The 17,656-nt window shown below is 35.2% G+C and overlaps 1 protein-coding gene across 2 annotated transcripts; it reads right to left on the reverse strand.

Annotated features, from left to right (window-relative positions):
• Positions 1–10,884: 10,884 nt before the first annotated feature.
• LOC140982438 (homogentisate phytyltransferase 1, chloroplastic) lies at positions 10,885–17,439 on the reverse strand. 2 transcript variants are annotated; one of them, XM_073448943.1, is made up of 12 exons: positions 17,158–17,437; positions 16,506–16,798; positions 16,322–16,405; positions 16,160–16,234; positions 15,000–15,083; positions 14,718–14,807; positions 13,735–13,836; positions 12,096–12,191; positions 11,944–12,015; positions 11,746–11,841; positions 11,215–11,319; positions 10,885–11,093 (listed from the first exon to the last, which is right to left on the reverse strand). In XM_073448943.1, the coding sequence occupies exons 1-12, from the start codon at positions 17,243–17,245 to the stop codon at positions 11,052–11,054; spliced, it is 1,227 nt and encodes a 408-aa protein (XP_073305044.1). In that variant the 5' UTR covers positions 17,246–17,437; the 3' UTR covers positions 10,885–11,051. The 2 variants fall into 2 exon arrangements, with proteins under 2 accessions (XP_073305044.1, XP_073305052.1); XM_073448951.1 differs by lacking the exon at positions 13,735–13,836 and having other exon boundaries at positions 17,158–17,439.
• Positions 17,440–17,656: the final 217 nt, after the last annotated feature.

A 17,656-nucleotide genomic window follows, 5' to 3' on the forward strand; every position in this document is an offset into this window, starting at 1 on the left:
CAACAATTGTACGTAACAATATTATCATTGATATAATTAAGACAAATCAATTAAACCAAGAATATTGCAAAAATGAGAAAACTTAGTCTCTGGTAGAGGTTTGGTGAAGATGTCAACTGATTGTTGTTCAGTTGGTATGTATTCCAGCCTTATTGATTTCTTCAGTGCATGATCTCTGATGAAGTGATGCCTAATATCGATATGCTTAGTCCTAGAGTGAAGAACTGGATTGTATGTTATTAAAATCGTGCTTGTATTGTCACAAAAGATTGATGATTCTTTTGCAATGACTCCATAGTCTTTCAGTTGATACTGAATCCAGAGCAGTTGGGCACAGCAGCTTCCAGCAGCAAGGTATTCTGCTTCAGTTGTGGAAGTTGCTATGGATGTTTGCTTCTTGTAGAACAATGAAATCAGTCTGTCTCCTAAAAATTGACATGATCCACTGGTGCTTTTTCGATCTAGCTTACATCCTGCATAATCTGCATCTGAATATCCAAATAAATTGAAAGAAGAGTCCTTAGCATACCATAAGCCCACATTTTGTGTGCCTTTAAGATATTTTAAAATACGTTTGGCAGCTGAAAAATGCGATTGCTTAGGATCTGCCTAAAATCTAGCACACATACAAACAGCAAATACTAAATCAGGACGACTAGCAGTTAGGTACAATAATGAACCTATTAAACCTCTGTAAAGTGTCGTCTCAACTGATATTACCCCTTGATCATTGTCTAGTTTGATTGATGAACTCATGTGAGTATTTGCAGCTGAAATGTTTCCATTCATAATTTCTTAAGCAATCTTTCGTATATTTGGTCTGACTGATAAAAGTACCAGTTTCCAGTTGCTTCACTTGCAGACCAAGGAAAAATGTCAGTTCACCCATCATACTCATATCGAATTTTTCATGCATTAACTTAGCAAATTTCTCACATAATTTGGGGTTAATTGACCCAAATATTATATCATCAACATATATTTGCACAAGTAGGGTATGATCATTCTTTGAAAATTTGAACAGAGTCTTATTAACTGATTCAACAGTAAAATCATGATCAGTTAGAAATTTTGAAAGAGCTTCATACCAAGCTCTTGGAGCTTGTTTAAGACCATATAAGGCTTTTTTTCATATGATAAACATGATCAGGAAGAGAGTGATTGATAAAACCAGGCGGTTGTTCAACATATACTTCTTCCTGCAACTGACCATTCAGAAATGCACTTTTCACTTCCATCTGATAAACCTTAAAGTTCTTGAAAGATGCATAGGCAACGAACATTCTGATTGCTTCCAGTCTTGCAACAGGTGCATAAGTTTCATCATAATTTATTCCTTCTTCTTGCCTATATCCTTGTGCTACAAGCCTCGCTTTGTTACGCACAACTGAACGATCTTAGTTCAGTTTGTTTCTGTATACTCATTTTGTACCTATAATAGTTTTAGAAACTGGTCTTAGAACTAAGTTCCAGACATTGTTATGGGTAAACTGATTTAGCTCTTCTTGCATGGCATTTATCCAGTTAGGATCAGCAAGAGCTTCATCAGTTTTCTTAAGTTACAGTTGGGAAACGAAAGCTAAATAAATAAATATATAGATCATTTGATTCTGAGTTCTTACCGGAACAGATGGATTACCTATCACCAATTCTTGAGGATGTGATTTCTTCCATATGTACTAAGCATTTGTTGCGTCCATTTCAGCAACTACTTCAGTTGGCAACTGAATATTTTCTTCAATTTCAGTTGGTGCTGCATCAATCGGTAACTGATTATTTTCATTTTGCTCCACCAACTGATTATCAGTAACAATTTCTTATTCAACTGATTGATCCAGCACTTCTGGTTCTGGTGTTTGAAGGATATTTCGATTAATGTAATTCTCTTCTTCATTATCATCCTCCAAACTGATATCTGTAAAGCGATCAACTAGCTCAACTGGATCAGTTAGCACAGATTCATCAAATACAACATGAATAGACTCTTCTACATTCAAAGTACATTTGTTAAAAACTCTGTAAGCTTTACTAACGGAAGAATACCCAAGAAATATTCCCTCTTCAGATTTAGCATCAAAAGCTTTTAAATGATTTTTGCCATTATCAAGAATAAAACATCTGCAGCCGAATATTTTGAAATAAGAAACCACACTTTTGCGTCCATGCCAGATCTCATACGGTGTTTTCAAATGATTCTTATTAATCATTGATCTGTTCTGAGTGTAACATGCAGTGTTTACTGCTTCTGCCCAAAAGCTCTGAAAAATACCAGAATCATCAAGCATTGTTCTAGCAACTTCTTTAAGGGTCCGATTTCTTCTCTCAGCTACACCATTTTGCTGAGGTGTTTTTGCTGATGAGAGCTCATGTTGATTCCAGTATTCTCTAAAAATAGTGAAAGATTTTGATTGATGAATTCAGTCCCTCGATCAGACCTTATTCGATCAATCCCAACTGATTTTTTATTTAATAGTCTTTTGAAAAGCTTAATCAGTTGTGCAGCAGTTTGGTTTTGGATTAGAGAAAAATAACCCAAGTAAATCTTGAATAATCATCCACGACTACTAAGTGTATTTCATTTTCCCTAAGCTCATGACTGGTATAGGACCAAAAAGATCCATATGTAGCAGTTCTAAGCATCTGGAAGATGATTTACAACCTTTGTTTTTAATTACCAAACTGACATGCTGAACAAGTTTTATCTTTTGAAAAATCTATTTTGGGCAAATCAGTTATAAGATCATGGTTACTCAGATAGATAATAGATTTAAAGTTTAGGTGGTTCAATCTCTTATGTCACAACCAGTTTTTAGAAGATTTGGAAGCTTTAAAACAAACTGGTGCAAGATGTTGCTCAGTCCAACTGACTTTGTAGGTGTTCCCACATCGATTTTCAGTTAGGATGACCTCATCAGTTGAGTCTCTAACTAAATAAGTGTGTCTGTCGAACTGAACTGAGAATTTATTGTCGCATAAATGACTGATGCTAATCAAGTTATACTTCAAATTCTCAACTAGTAAAACATCTTTGATAGTTAAATTATCATGGATAAGCTTACCCTTCCCCATAGTTTTACCTTTGGAGTTGTCTCCAAAACTGATGCTTGGACCAGTGAATTTGATCAGTTGGGATGACAAATTTGCATCCCCTATCATATGACGCGAGCATCCACTGTCCAAATACCAGATTGATTCTTTGTTTGTACCTATCACCTGTAATCACACACAATATATAATTTTGGTACCCACATCAATTTGGGTCCTAAACTGATTAGTCTTTTTGGAACCCAGACTTGGATCAGTCTAACTGACTTTTCAATCGCTGTATTCCAAATGATGTTTCTCGTCTTGTGTGTGCTATGTGTGTGGTGTGTATATGAAGCAATATGAGCTTTGGCTTTGTTCAACTTATTGTTCAGCCAATATCTTTTCTGAACTGGCTTACTGTTATAGTAATTGGAGTAGCCATTAGAATAGTTAAGGTATTTATTGCTGAACCATTTTGGTGACTGACTTTGTGGGTCAGTTGAAATTTTTGGGCTATAACCAATACCATACCTTCTAGCCTTGTTCTTATTTTCAATAGACTGTACAACTGGTTGTTCTTGTACCACAACTGATTTTACAAAGTTAATATATTTCTCTTTGCTCATGTTCAATTTTGGCTGAGTATCACTGGTGGACGTTTCATCTTGGTTGCTGAACCCTAAACCAGTTTTATCAGCAACTGATTTTTTGCTTTTCTTGTATTTCAGCAAATGCAACAGATGATTTATTCCATGCTTTAATAAGCTCAGTTTGCTTTGAATTCTCAAGCATCAACTGCTGAATCATTGATTGATTTTTGCTTCTTTCAGCATTGAGCTCAGCAATCTCCCGTTTAAGACTCAACAAATCAACTGAGTCATCAGTTTCAGTTTTATTGTCTTTGGGATCAGTTTGCTTTGCTCTGGCCTTCTCAAAAGATAAGGCAATCTTGTGATATTCATCAATCATGTCATGAAATGTAGAAATGAGTTCATCTCGTGTGAAATCAGTTGAACTAAAGTCGAATACCTATTGACTGGTTGACTCTAGTTCTGTGTCATCATCCATCAGACACTTGACCTCAGCATCATCATCCCTGGAGCAGCTCAAGCTCTCAGGTTCTGAAGCATTTGGACTTGCTTTCCTCAGCTAGAAGCACCTCATGCTTCTTTCTGTAAGATTTCTTGTCATCCTTAGATCTTCTCTTATGCTCATAAGGTTTCTTTCCCTTTTCAGTTGAGTCTCGACTGTCCTTCTTTGGCTTGGGACAGTCAGTAATGAAATGACCGGTTTTGGCACAGTTGTAGCAAGCATTAAGTTCTTCTTTGGAGTGATTTTTCTTATATTGTCTTTGGAAGTTTCCTTGACTTCTTTTCATAAATCTTCAAAACTTTTTGTCAAATAATGACATAGCGTCATTACTTAACTGATCAGCAGATTTGTCAACTGAACCAGTTGGTTCCAGTTTGACAGCTGTTAAGGCAGTTGTAGAAGCTGGTGTAGAGGGCTCCCCTTCTCTGGTTTGCATCTCAAACTTGTATGCTTTTAAATCTGCAAATAAATCATGAAGTTTGACCTAGTTCAGGTCCTTTGATTCTCGCATTGCCATGGTATTAACATCCCATTTCTTGGAAAGACCTCTGACTACTTTCAGTGCTACCTCTTTATTTGAATACATCTTTCCAAATGCATTCAGTTAATTTATTATTCCAATGATTCTTTCATCATAGTCATGCATGGATTCTCCAATCTTCATCTTGATATTGTCGAATTTTTGAACGACAACTGATAGTTTATTCTCCTTAGTTTGCTCATTGCCCTCGCATAACTGAATCAGTTTCTCCCATATTTCCTTAGCAGTTCTGCACATCTTTATCTTGCTGAAAGTGACTTTATCCAGTGTTTTGTACAGAATGTCTTTAGCCACGTTGTCCAAGTTGGTTTTTCTCTTGTCTTCAGCTGTCCATTCATCTCGGGGTTTTTCAATGCGATGTGGTGCCCCATCAGTTATGGCAACAAGAGTGTTTGCCTTCAATATTTTCATGGGTCCTTCTGTAATAACATACTACATGTCATCGTCATGTGCAGCTAGATGATCATGCATTTTGATTTTCCAATCATCGAAATCCTCTCTGGAGAACATTGGAATTTTGTTGAATGAAGACATGGTAATCAGTTTGTATATAAATATTCAGAGACTAGATTCAACTGCTCTGATACCACTTGATAGGATCGGTTAGGGGGTAAAAGAGTGTTTAGAAGGGGGGGTTGAATAAACACTAAAAATTTTCACAACCTTTTCGAATATTAAGTCAGTTTGGTGATAAACTGAAACTCGAGAATCTTGTCAGTCGATATCAATCAGTTAACAATAATAATGCGGAAATAAACTGACTGATAGATAGAATAAAACTGAAATAAAATACACAAGATTTTATGGATGTTCGGAGATTTCAAACACTCCTACGTCACCCCTTCTATTACGAAGATATGATATTTACTAAAAGACTTTGATCAATACAAAGAGTTGTACAGACCCACTTCAGTCTTGGACTTAACAATGCCAAACTGAAACTCTTAGTTACATAACGATTTACAGTACTCAACTGGACTGAAATAACTTAGCACGATTGATTACAACAATATTAGTTTGTTCTTGTAAGCTCGAAGTATAGCTTAAATGCTATGAACGTATACGATAAGCGTGAGCTTTTAAGTATGCAAAGATTCCAGGAGAGTAATAGCTTTGTTCGAGAGTCTAGAATTCAGAGAGATAAACGTTAAGAGGTTGGAGAGATTTTCAGCTGCTCTTTCTCTGCTATTTATAGGCTTTACATCCAACGGTAATATTGAATGCGATTTGAATCTTTCTATCCGTTGTTTGCCACGTCAACAATCTTCTGACAATCGTACATTGCGGTTTATCTGATATGCGGTGATCCCACTACTAGTTGCAGTCTGTTTTTGTACAGTTGTCGGTTGAATGTCCTTTTCCTTAACTGATGACGTGTAAAGCTGAAAGATCAGCTGATAGGCTATAACTGGTTAAGCTCACAATTGTTTGTAGCAACTGATCAGTTTTCAACTGATCAGTCAGTTGTCTGCGTAGTTCAGTCAGCTGGTTAAGTTGCCTTCGAGTATCTTCGCATTAATCTTCAGTTATGGGCAACCGATAGTTTGCATTTTTTAGATCAGTTACTATCAGCCTTCTTGATCAGTTTGTTCAATCTATTAAGTTCTCAGTTAGTCAAACTTCCAAAATTCAGTTTCCAACAATAAGTCTTAAAACCGATGACAGAAAGTTCAGTAAACAATTTGGTAATTAGAACTGAAGACTTCGTATAACTGAACTGGAAAAACCTTTATCAACTGAAGTATTCAAAACTGAAATGACATCAGTTAGAACTGATGTTGTCTGGTTGAACTGATCTATCGATCAGTTGACTCTTGATCAGTTAGCCACGTCATCAGTTGTAGTATCAGCCGATAGACTGACAGTTCGTACCAAAGCATAACAGAAGAAACATAGCAAAACAGTCTGATACTTCGTACTACTGTCAGATAAAGTCATCTACTTGGACTAAACGACGATTCAATGGATATTAGTCAATAAATGCGTTCAATGTGACCGTTGAAATCAAATACTATATATAGCTGATCAATTCAGTTGAAGAAGGTTGGTGAAAAACATTGAACGAACTTGCTACAATCATAAATCAGTTGCAATACACTCTCAAGCATTTTTCAATTTACAAATCACACACCGGGCTTCTGAAAGTCTTCTGCTGAACTACCTGTCAGCTAGACAATCAGTTGAACTGGTCTTTGATACATCAGTTGTAACTGATTCAGTTTGGACAATCAGTTGGCGCTTTCAGTTTGCGTCTCGATAGCTTCAGTTTTGACTTGTTAACTGATCAGTTCAAATCATGATCAGTTCCAGTTTCTGCGAACTTAGGTAAATTCATTAGAAACAAAAGAACAAGTTTTGTTAACATTAAAATCAAGATTGCGAACATGAAATGTTTCAATAAGTTCCATCAGTTACAACTGCTCTAAGTGCACTGAAACTGGAAGTAAGAATTTCAGTTGAGAAGTCAGCAGAACAACTGAGCAATGACGCAATGTCATTTTTTTAAAATAAATTTTGAAAGTTTATGAGAAAGAATCAAGGTTCCTTCCAGAGAAACTATCATAGAAATGAATAAAAGGATGAACCAAATGCGTGTTTCAACTGCAGAAAGACAGGTCACTTCATTGTTGATTGTCCAAAGCCAAAAAAAGACAGCAAAAGATCAGTTGAAAAGGGTAAAAAGCCCTTCGAGCACAAAAGAAGATTCAAGGATGAGAAGAAGTCATCCAGAAGAAAGCATAAAGCATTGGTAGCTGAAGAGAATAAGTCAAAGTGGGTTGAAACTGACAGCAAAGCATTGGAAACCGAGAGCTCAACAGCTCCAGCAATGAAGAGGAGGTGAAATGCCTCATGGCTCATGATGCAGAGCTGAAATACAAAAACGATTACGTGGAATTGGGTTTGGGGAAAAGTTTCTTTCTTTTCTTTTTCCTTTACTTCCTTCTCTCTCTTAAGGTAAGTTGTGTGTATGTATATGTATATTTATATATTGTGTATTTTGTTACTAAAATAGTAACTCAAGCCCATTTATCCCGGTCTATATTTATTTTGCTCTCGTGTATTATTTAAACTCTATATGTATTTTATATCATTAAATTTTTCGATATTCTAAAATACATATTTTTAACACACTTCTTGAATTTATTTGGCATAAATAATTATTTTAATTTATAACTCAATAATTATTCTAATTATACCAAATTATCGGATAATTAATTACAGGACCTTACATGAACTATGACTATCAACGTGTATCCAATTTCATATCTCTATACAAATTATAAATTCACAGATTATGCTAATCGTTTTTAGCACAAGCTATTCTCTCGAACTCACTCGCAATATGAAATTATTATTAAAATTAGCTACGCTTTAATAATACAATGAAAAACAATAGCACAATAAAAAAAAAATCAAAAGTCGAGAGTTGAAGTAACTAAAACACGGTTTTGGGGTAGGATTCTCTTAAATCCCAACAAATATGAAAAGTTATCTCCTAGAATTCATAATAAAAATATGCAAGACAATGTTTAAACTAGAAGTTTCAAACTAGAAATACTAGACTAGATAAAAAACGAGAAGAACGATGCTCGGAAATTTTGAAATTCTTCAACTCCAAGCAAATCCTCCCCTCCAAGCTTCAATGGCTGTTGAAAAGTCCTCTTTTCTTTACCCTAATCACGCTCATATTCTTCTTTCCTCCGCCAAAATTGGTAAACCTCGCCCGGATGAAAAGAAATCACTCGCATAAAATTTTCCAAATATGAATCCCGCTCGAGCGGTAGATTCTACCTCCTAAGCGCCGACCACTCTGTCTCGCTTCCTTCAAAGATCATAATCCCCGCTCAAACAGTAGAATTATATCGCCCGCCCACTATTTTGTCCCCACTTTGGAGAAATCACCCTTCCCGCCAGAACGGTAGGATTCTACCACTCGAGTGCCAACTAGTCTGCCTCAAGTTCTCCTTTTTTTCTTCGTTCTTTGATACTTTTCACCTTAATTCAATTTTCGGGCCATTTCGCCTGCAAATTCATCAAATACGAGTGAGCCACGATCATATGCACATGTTATTGCTAAAATGAGCAAAATGTAAATGAAATGCACACACAATACAAACACATACAAAACTAATGCAATCAAACACGTAAAAACGACACATATCAGAAAGTTATAGATCATGAAAAGACAAATCTTCTGATAAAAAAAAACTGATGGTGCTTGACGACCAAAGCATCGATACGACAATGTATGGAAAACTCCCTCATTCTCGATTTACGTAACTCTAATGGCTAAAAATTTTCGCACTTGATTTAGACATTTATGGTAATTTTGTGACTTTTCAACTTGTACTTTAAATTAAATTTAAATTAAAATTTATTTTATTTTATCAACATTGTTAGGATCAAGCACTTACCACAAGGCCAAAAGTTATAGTTGTTAGCTAAGGTGTAACTTTATTTCCTCATATTTTTTGCAACGCATATGCACTTATTTGAGTTCTAATGCGACAGACAGTTAGGTCCATGAGTCCGAAGAAGTGCATGTCTATCTGCTGGTGTTACCTCATATTCCTTAGGCTGATCTTACCCTTTCCCAACCGTTTACCATGTCCCCAGCACAGACAGTATTACTCGTTAAGATCTGGTGTCACTCTTTTAAGACCCACCTAGCCAACCTGATCAAATGGTGGAATGCCAGCAGTTGACGCACGATAACTTCCCAGAAGATCACATATCCTAGTACTAGTCTCACTTATCCACGTTTAACCAAACATTCCCCTCCAAGAAGTATAGAAATATGCGTCTCAAGAGACTTGAACTCATTATCTCGCTCTGATACCAATTTTTAGGACAACGTGCTTACCACTAGGCCAAAAGCTATAGTTGTTAGCCAATGCACAACTTTATTTTTTTATACTCGTGACACCGCAAAGTGCACCTACTTGGGTACTAATGAGACGGATTGTTAGGCCAATGAATATAGAAAGGTGAGTGTCTGTCTGCTAATGGTGTCTCATATCTATTAGAGATCGGTTTTATCTTTTCCTTACCGTTGGTCTTGTTCTAAACAAAGACAGTATCAATCTTTTACGGTTCACCTAGCTAACTAGATCAAGCGCCTTAACATCAGCAGTTTGACACGAGAATTTCTTAGGTCACTCATCTCATTATTATTCTCAATCATACATGTTTAACCCAATGAATATATTAAAATATATTTAAATGTCTACATAATTTGTTTGGTGAATTATATTTTTAGTAATATATAATTATAATATTATAATATAAACAGAAATTAAAATAACTTATTATATATTATAAATATTTGAAAAATATATTATATTTGAGTATATAATTTCTCAGTTAAAAAGTCATTAAATTTGCCAAAAATGTATAAATCAAATGCGAAAACTTTCGACCATTAGAGCTACATAAATCAAGAATGATTAAAAAAATTAGTGCGTTGTCGTATCGATGCTTCGACAGTCATACACCATCGGATTTTTCCAAAATATTCGTCTTTTTAGTATATGTAACTTCATGTTAGAAACTTTCTCGAATTCAGACGAATCAATACTAAATTTTGAAAAACTGTAATAGTGATTTTTTTGTGCCATCTTTGAACAAATTCTCCGAGCTTTGATAAAAGATATTTATTAATTATATTTTTATTAAATAAATTAATTATATATTTGAGTTGATAATTATTTATCAAAATACAATTTCTAAATAAATATATTTTTTTTAAAAATAAATTAAATAGACTTAAAAATAAAAATATATTCCTACTTGAATTTATTAATGATAATTAGAATTAAAACCAATTTACGTTAAATTCAAATTTACCAATTCATAAATAATTTATGTACTAATTAAATCATTTACAATAATTAATTATACTAATTTATCAATAATTCGTGTACCATAACAGATTTTACTCTTTCATTAATCAAATAATGCTATTTCGAAATGGATGTTATATTTTTCAATAGTCAGACAAATCATACTGTGGATATATTCGGTCGCCGGAGTTTTATATTTTCAGGCTAATGTTCTTTGCCTGTTAACTACCAAGCTTCAACTATCACCAGAACCGAACAAGTTACCGGCCTTCAACCTAATACCCCTAGCCCCTACGACAGTTACGAGAACTAATCAATCCAGAAACGAGCGTAGAAAAGGTGATATGAAGGCAATTGAAATTAAGATTAGAGATTGGCCCATGAAAAAGAATCTAGACATGCATTGATAATTGAAATATCAAGAACCAAAACTCACACTCTAGGAGAGATATAGGCAAAGAAAACAGATCCAGAAGCCACTGAATGAAGCATGAAATTAAATAACCCAACAATACAGACGAGGGGACGTTCCATGAGCTCTTTATAGTTTACCTCACAAGAGGAATGAGCAGGTACTCAGCATAGAAGAGCTGCATAAATTAATGGGAGACATTAGAGATTTTTTTTCATTGAGCCTTCACACGGCTCCGCAGTTAACCGAGGGAACCATAGTTCATCACGCTTTCTTGACGAAGTGGATTGATTGATTACCTTCCATATGAACATGTAAAAAGATGTGATCGCAACCTTGTTCTTCAAATCGGTTGATTTTGCACGGTTCCATAGCAACAAACCCAATATGGTATGACCAATTACCTAAAATACAAGTGCAAAGAGAAGAAAGAGGTTGAACGAATTGGTGACCATCGAACGGATTATACTTGACCAAGATAAATTTAAGATACCCTGGTTATCAATCTTCATGATCGGCAATATCACAATCTCCTCAATGTAAAAGTTGGGACATTAAAGTTTCTTGCTGACAAAACATTGAATCTCGTAACATAAATTTTTATACTTAATCAAGGCAATTTCTATGTGGCAATAGTTTTTCCCTTTTTCTATTTGAGAAGGGTTTTAGACTTAGAACGGTCTTCTTAAGATTATTTCGAGCTTCTGATATTTCGTCTACCTCTAACACAGGTTGATGGTGCTTGTGACATATAATCACAATTTGCGCTATCGGCCCATCCTACGTGTCAGATTAAGAAGCAAGAAAGTAGATGTGAAAGATAAGATTACCGTTGTCCACTTGCTCCAAGTGCAAGAGGATGTTGCTCCCACCAACAAAGCAACAGCATATGCGATTTCAAGAAGAAATATACAAACCCAAAAAACCTGTTATAATTGCATTAGAAAATCAAACATTACCATATACCAATAAGAAACGACATTGAGAATGTCATTTCAGAATGGAATGGCATATTAGTTGATCGTAACCTTTTCTTGGCCCAATCGAACAGTAAAAGACTGGATTCCATATTTCTTGTCCCCCACAATATCAGGTATGTCCTATAAATATCAAGTTCCAGAGTAAAAAATACTGGTCTCCCAACAGTTTTCGGAGCGTACACATAATAAAGATCACTTACCTTGAATAATGCTATGACCACTGAGAAGAAGCTCATGAAAGCAGTTGCAAATATTACAGGCTTTGCAAAGACAGCTGGTCTACCAAAAACAAACATCTGAAAACGGCAAATAACGTAAACATAAAGTTTATAAACTTGCAACATAGAGCAACACTAGAAAAATGCATAAGAACTGCACTAAGAGAAACCAGAAAGTCACATCATATTTCCTCTCCTGTTCAGATCTAAATTTTACAGCAATCAACTCAATTTTAATTCTAGATTTACCTCGTATGGAAAAGGTATTGGACATCAACACTAGGCAGATCATAACTTCATCTAAGGACATAGTTTATGTCATAAAAGGATCAACTAATTTGTATAAATGGGCAGCAATATCAATCAGTAGCAATGAGATAGCAAATATTTAAGACTTGCTGCAGTATTATGAAAAACTTTATATTTGATTCCACTACACAAGTAAGCATAAATGTTAGAATATTTCTATTACCCTAAGTTTTGATGATTGACAAAATAGCATAATCGAGTTGTTTTAGGTCCAGCCGCTCTATCTTCAGGTTTTCAGACAGCTGGATCAAATTCAAGTCGTTTAGACAAGAGTATTAGAAGATCAAGATGTTTTGGCAAGATTGTCTGAACTTCAACTGGAAGATATCATCTGTCAAACTGACCGGTAATACACGTGCTCAAACTGTTGAAGATCCAACCGTGCTGCCACTAGTCAGAAAAGTGTTATTTCTTATAGGACATTAAAGTCAAGCCGTTCAAACGTCCACCCCATAGAGAATGATTTCATGTATCCTACCAACTCCCGAACGAAAAAAAGTTACTTATTTCGGACATGTTGTGGCAGCTTTATGAAAAGCAAGAACTCAAAGTCGCAAAAGCACAAGCAACATTAAATGAGCATTTAATGTTGCGTACGGCAAATAAAAGCGACATGTCCATTATGTCGAATGATAGTACTGATGATCGTTGAAAAGCAAATCCGACAGTTGGAGCTTTTCAACTATAAATATGTAGAACTTTGAAGAGAAGAATATAACAGAATTTATCAACAAATTTATCTCAAGCCTGCATATTTCAAGATCTTCGAGCACACCTAATCTTTCGATCATAATCTGCTCACTCGATCACTCGCTTATTAGAATACATCATATCATCCAAAGATCATTTTGTGTTGCTCTATCCAACTCAAACCGTCAAGTCCGACAAGTCCGACTGTTGAAATTTTATATTTGTTGTCTGAGGAACCGAAGGTTATTAAATATCCATAGTGGTAAGGTGAGCACTAATAAAATATTTGTGTTATTTTATTACGCACCTTACATTCTCTCAAATCTTATTTCAAGCTGTTTCTTGTTAAACGGTTAGATATAAATCATCACTAGTCTAGTTGGACCGTTCCGCACTTACTCATTTTTAGTGGTCCATCAAGTCTAGTCGTTAAAGAATATTTCTTAACAGTGTAAAAATTGTTAAGAACGGTCCAAAGTTTAAAACGTTTCGAAAGAGTTTATTCACATCATCTAAGCTCTAGTCCGATCCCAACAACAAATATAAATAGAAAAATAAGGGACCATTACTTTTGTGGTTTTCCCAATAAATATCACGCAATAAAAAGAAGAGTGATAAACACCTGGATATGCAAATAAAATGCTATTTGAACAATGACTGCACGCACAGCCAAGATGCACAATGCTGCAACAACAGCAAATCTCTTCCATCTCAAAAGTGGTAGCTGAAACAACACAAACATATATGGTATCACATAAAGGTAGCACAACAAAAATAAGTTTATATTTATAAGATAAAGCATTCAGCATGAATTTATTCCATCACATCAATTAACCAGAGGATTACGCAGTCAATAGTTCTCGTTCTCTTCCTTCCAGAGTTATTATAAAATCCGACTAGGAACAATAAAGGAAAAATTGAAAGTAAAATAATAAACAAAAAACACACTATTTTACATGGAAAACTCTTTAAAATCGAAGAAGGGAAAAACCAATGCCTCAAAGAGAAAACCATTGTAGTTCTTAAAAGTTCCGTATAATTACAGAAATCGATATTTATAACGTATTCTAAGACTACACCCCGTTGCACTGAAATCACTATAACAATCTCCATCGCATCCATTCCCCCTTACACTGCCGTAACAAAGATCTCGGATGCGGTGATATAGAAATGTATGGTACATGAAGCCACAATTTGATAGATATACATCTAAATATACTTAGATAAATATAAAAAAATTAGCCTCAGGCATGCCACCGCAACACAGAGTTGGACCCACGGTGCCATGGTCCAATTTACAGTCCATCTTTATAAGGACCCGAAATTTTGTGATACTGGGTCCAGAAAAACCCAACTCTGGTCCATACTGAGCAGCCATATATTAATTACTAAGTAAGGCATGTAGAAATTTTCAAATCACTGAGAAGTTGGAGGCTCACAAAATCAGTGAATAATCCAACATAATGAGAATTCAAGACAATAAAAGCTCCTTACACAAAGCAGATCTTTGAATTTTTAAAGGCAGCCCGATGATTAAGTGTTGTTTTCAAGCTCATATTTGAGACAATTATTCACAAACAAAAGTGCATCAAAGAATCAGCTCACGTTTATGGAATATGCAGTTCCCAGTACAAAGCTGACAGAAAGTGCCCATAGTAGTGGATATGAACGGATCATCCACCCAAGCCAAAAACTCTGCACATGGTAAAACAATAGCTTACTGCAGAATAAATTTATAAAGGATGACTTATGAATTTCAGATATCTATGTAATAACATAAAAAGGATTATAAAGGTGGTACACTTAATTGTTCTTCATTATCTGACAAGACATGGATATTCAAAACTATTATTAAGCAATTGAAGTCTGAAATATCTTTTTACCCACCAAGATGGCAAAAGATGATACAATCATCACACCAGTTATCACTGAATACTCCCCAGACGCCAATGGAAGATAAGGTTTATTTACCTGATAATAATAATAATGACAATTTGTCAGAGTTGCATCCAGGTTGCAATAATGTTTTGAGCAGATAGAAGAGAGTAAAGAACCACGACATAAAAAATCGAGTATTTAACTTTACAATTACAGAAATCAAAATAGATACTCTTGATAGTAAAACAAAAAGATATCTCCCTGCTGATAGAAACAGATTCAGCTTGAAACTGATGACCATCTGGAATTCTAATGCTATCCATACTTTGTATATTTATTATTTAAGAAAAAAATATGCAAATATTCTCAAAACTTGAGCATTGAACATGCAAGTAGCTGTCTCTCCAATCTTCTTCAAAGAGATAATGCTCCTCCTAAGTGTTTGAAAGTTGGTTATCTGACCAGATAACAACCATTATACTTATACTCAACATGTTATAATCCACCTCGGTTCCATGAGATATTATGAAGTGATCAATATGTTTAGGAGGCTTTTCTGCCTCAGAACTGGTATTTCAGGTTTGGACTATCCTTTTGGGTATATAGCTTAACATTGCATTCTCATGGGGAAAAAAAAAAAGAACTCCTTGGGAAAGGCTATGATATGGTCCATGTGAATAATGTGGCCCACATTCACATTATAAGCTAGACTAAGATGCATATGCCAATACTGATAGGTGCCATTGTGAGCATAGACTTATCAAGGAATGGACAGCTATTATCACCCCATCTCTCTCTTCTGGTACTAATTAGCCTAGCACACCATTGGCAACAAAGAACATAAACAGAAATAACAATTAGAAGCCTGTCATTTTATCCTCAAAATCGAAGTCATGCATACATTTGATGCTTCTAACTCAAGTAATTCAAGTTTACACATTCTGAAGATCTGAAGTAATTTTAATGACTTGCATGAATACAGAAATAAATTTGTGAAATTTTTTGGTCCTTCATATAATCTCAGTTTTTCATTCAATTTACGATACCCAAGAATCCTTGATTAGCCCTTGAGAAAAACTGGATTAGCCCTTGAGAAAAAAAAAAGTTTTCTTGTCTTAACTTCTAAATGATTGCATATGGATGAATAGGTATTTCTTTTTGAAACTAACCTTGTCTATGTCTATGTCTGATATTTGGTTTAAGCCAACAATATATATATTCATTAACAGCGCAGCAACAATGGCCTGGAACGATACAGGAAATGCATCAGTGTATGCAGCATCAATCAGATTCGAAAGATCATAATCATAGCTGATGAAAACTGGGCACACCTCAAGCACCCCACTAAAAAATAGCGGAGAAAAATCTGAAAGCTTTTCAACTGCAAGGAGAGAAACTGAGATTATGCTCAATGCCTGCACATCAAAACGCACTGTAAGTTTTCCTCGTATTTAACAAACCACACAGGTATATATCACGGACTCATCTCATAAAAATAAGAGGATTGAACCGAACTGTTCCTATGACTGTGTGAGGCCGAGAAAATCTGTAGAAAGCATCTAAGGCATGTTGTGGTGAATTCCAAGGGTTCTTCGAAGGTTCGGACTCAAAAGACTGTTCAGAAGCTGATTTAACTCTAGAATCCAGACTCCGGCTCGAGTTTAACTTCACAATTCTTCCACCAAAACATATTTCATCAATCAAAGCCCGCCCTTGAGCTTGTAGCTGTAATCTCAAGGGCATGGTATATGATTTCCCCTCATTTCTGAAAGCTTTGCGTTTGAAAGAATGCGTCGCAACATTTGAAGCTATTAATTTCAAATACCAAACATTAAAAAGAAAAGATTTTGAAGTAACATTTCAAAACGAAACAACGAACCAAGCATATATATATGAATGTAGGTAACATGAGAAAAAAAACCCATTAAATTGCACTAAACTCAGAAAGTATAACGCATCTGCAATTATGCGAATTGTGAATTCCCACGCACGTCTGTTATTCACCCCAATACATCAAATCAAACTCGAATCATGAGAAAAATGTCAAAGATATTACAAAATCAAGAATCACAGACAAAAAAAAAAAAGCAGAATCTTCGAACTTGAACCAGCCGCCCACAAAACAAAGCATTAGCAAAAACAGGGAGAATAGCATCTGAGCACTTACAACAGTGGAGTGAAGTTAACTCGGCCAAATATGGGATTGGAAGTGGAGATGAGGCTTTCTGGAAAGACCCAACAAGCAAAGGTTCCATTTTTCCTCTCAATCTCTTCTCACTTGAATTTCAGCACCAAGAAAAAGTTCAATTAATATGGTTTTGAGGACGAACTTGTATCAATTTCTAGAAGAGGGGTGAATCAGGTTCTTGCATGTCCTACAATTTGCAAGGTCCAATAATACGAACGTATCGTAAGGGTCTGTTTGGACAGACTTTTCCACGTACGAAGTTCTCAGTAATTTGACCTTATACAAAAATGGAATTAAATTTCTGATCGTTTTCATCGTCTTTGTCGTGTCAATATTTGGCAAAAACTTGTGGAAATCATTTAAAATTTTCAAAGGCTCATTTATATTAGATTTAAAGTAAGTTGGCTTCTCAATTTTTCAAAATAATAATGAGGAGGTCTATTGTGAGACGGTATAACGAATTTTTATCTGTGAGACG

The sequence above is a fragment of the Primulina huaijiensis genome, chromosome 1 (assembly GCF_012295235.1).
Source record: "Primulina huaijiensis isolate GDHJ02 chromosome 1, ASM1229523v2, whole genome shotgun sequence".
Taxonomy (NCBI): Eukaryota; Viridiplantae; Streptophyta; class Magnoliopsida; order Lamiales; family Gesneriaceae; genus Primulina; species Primulina huaijiensis.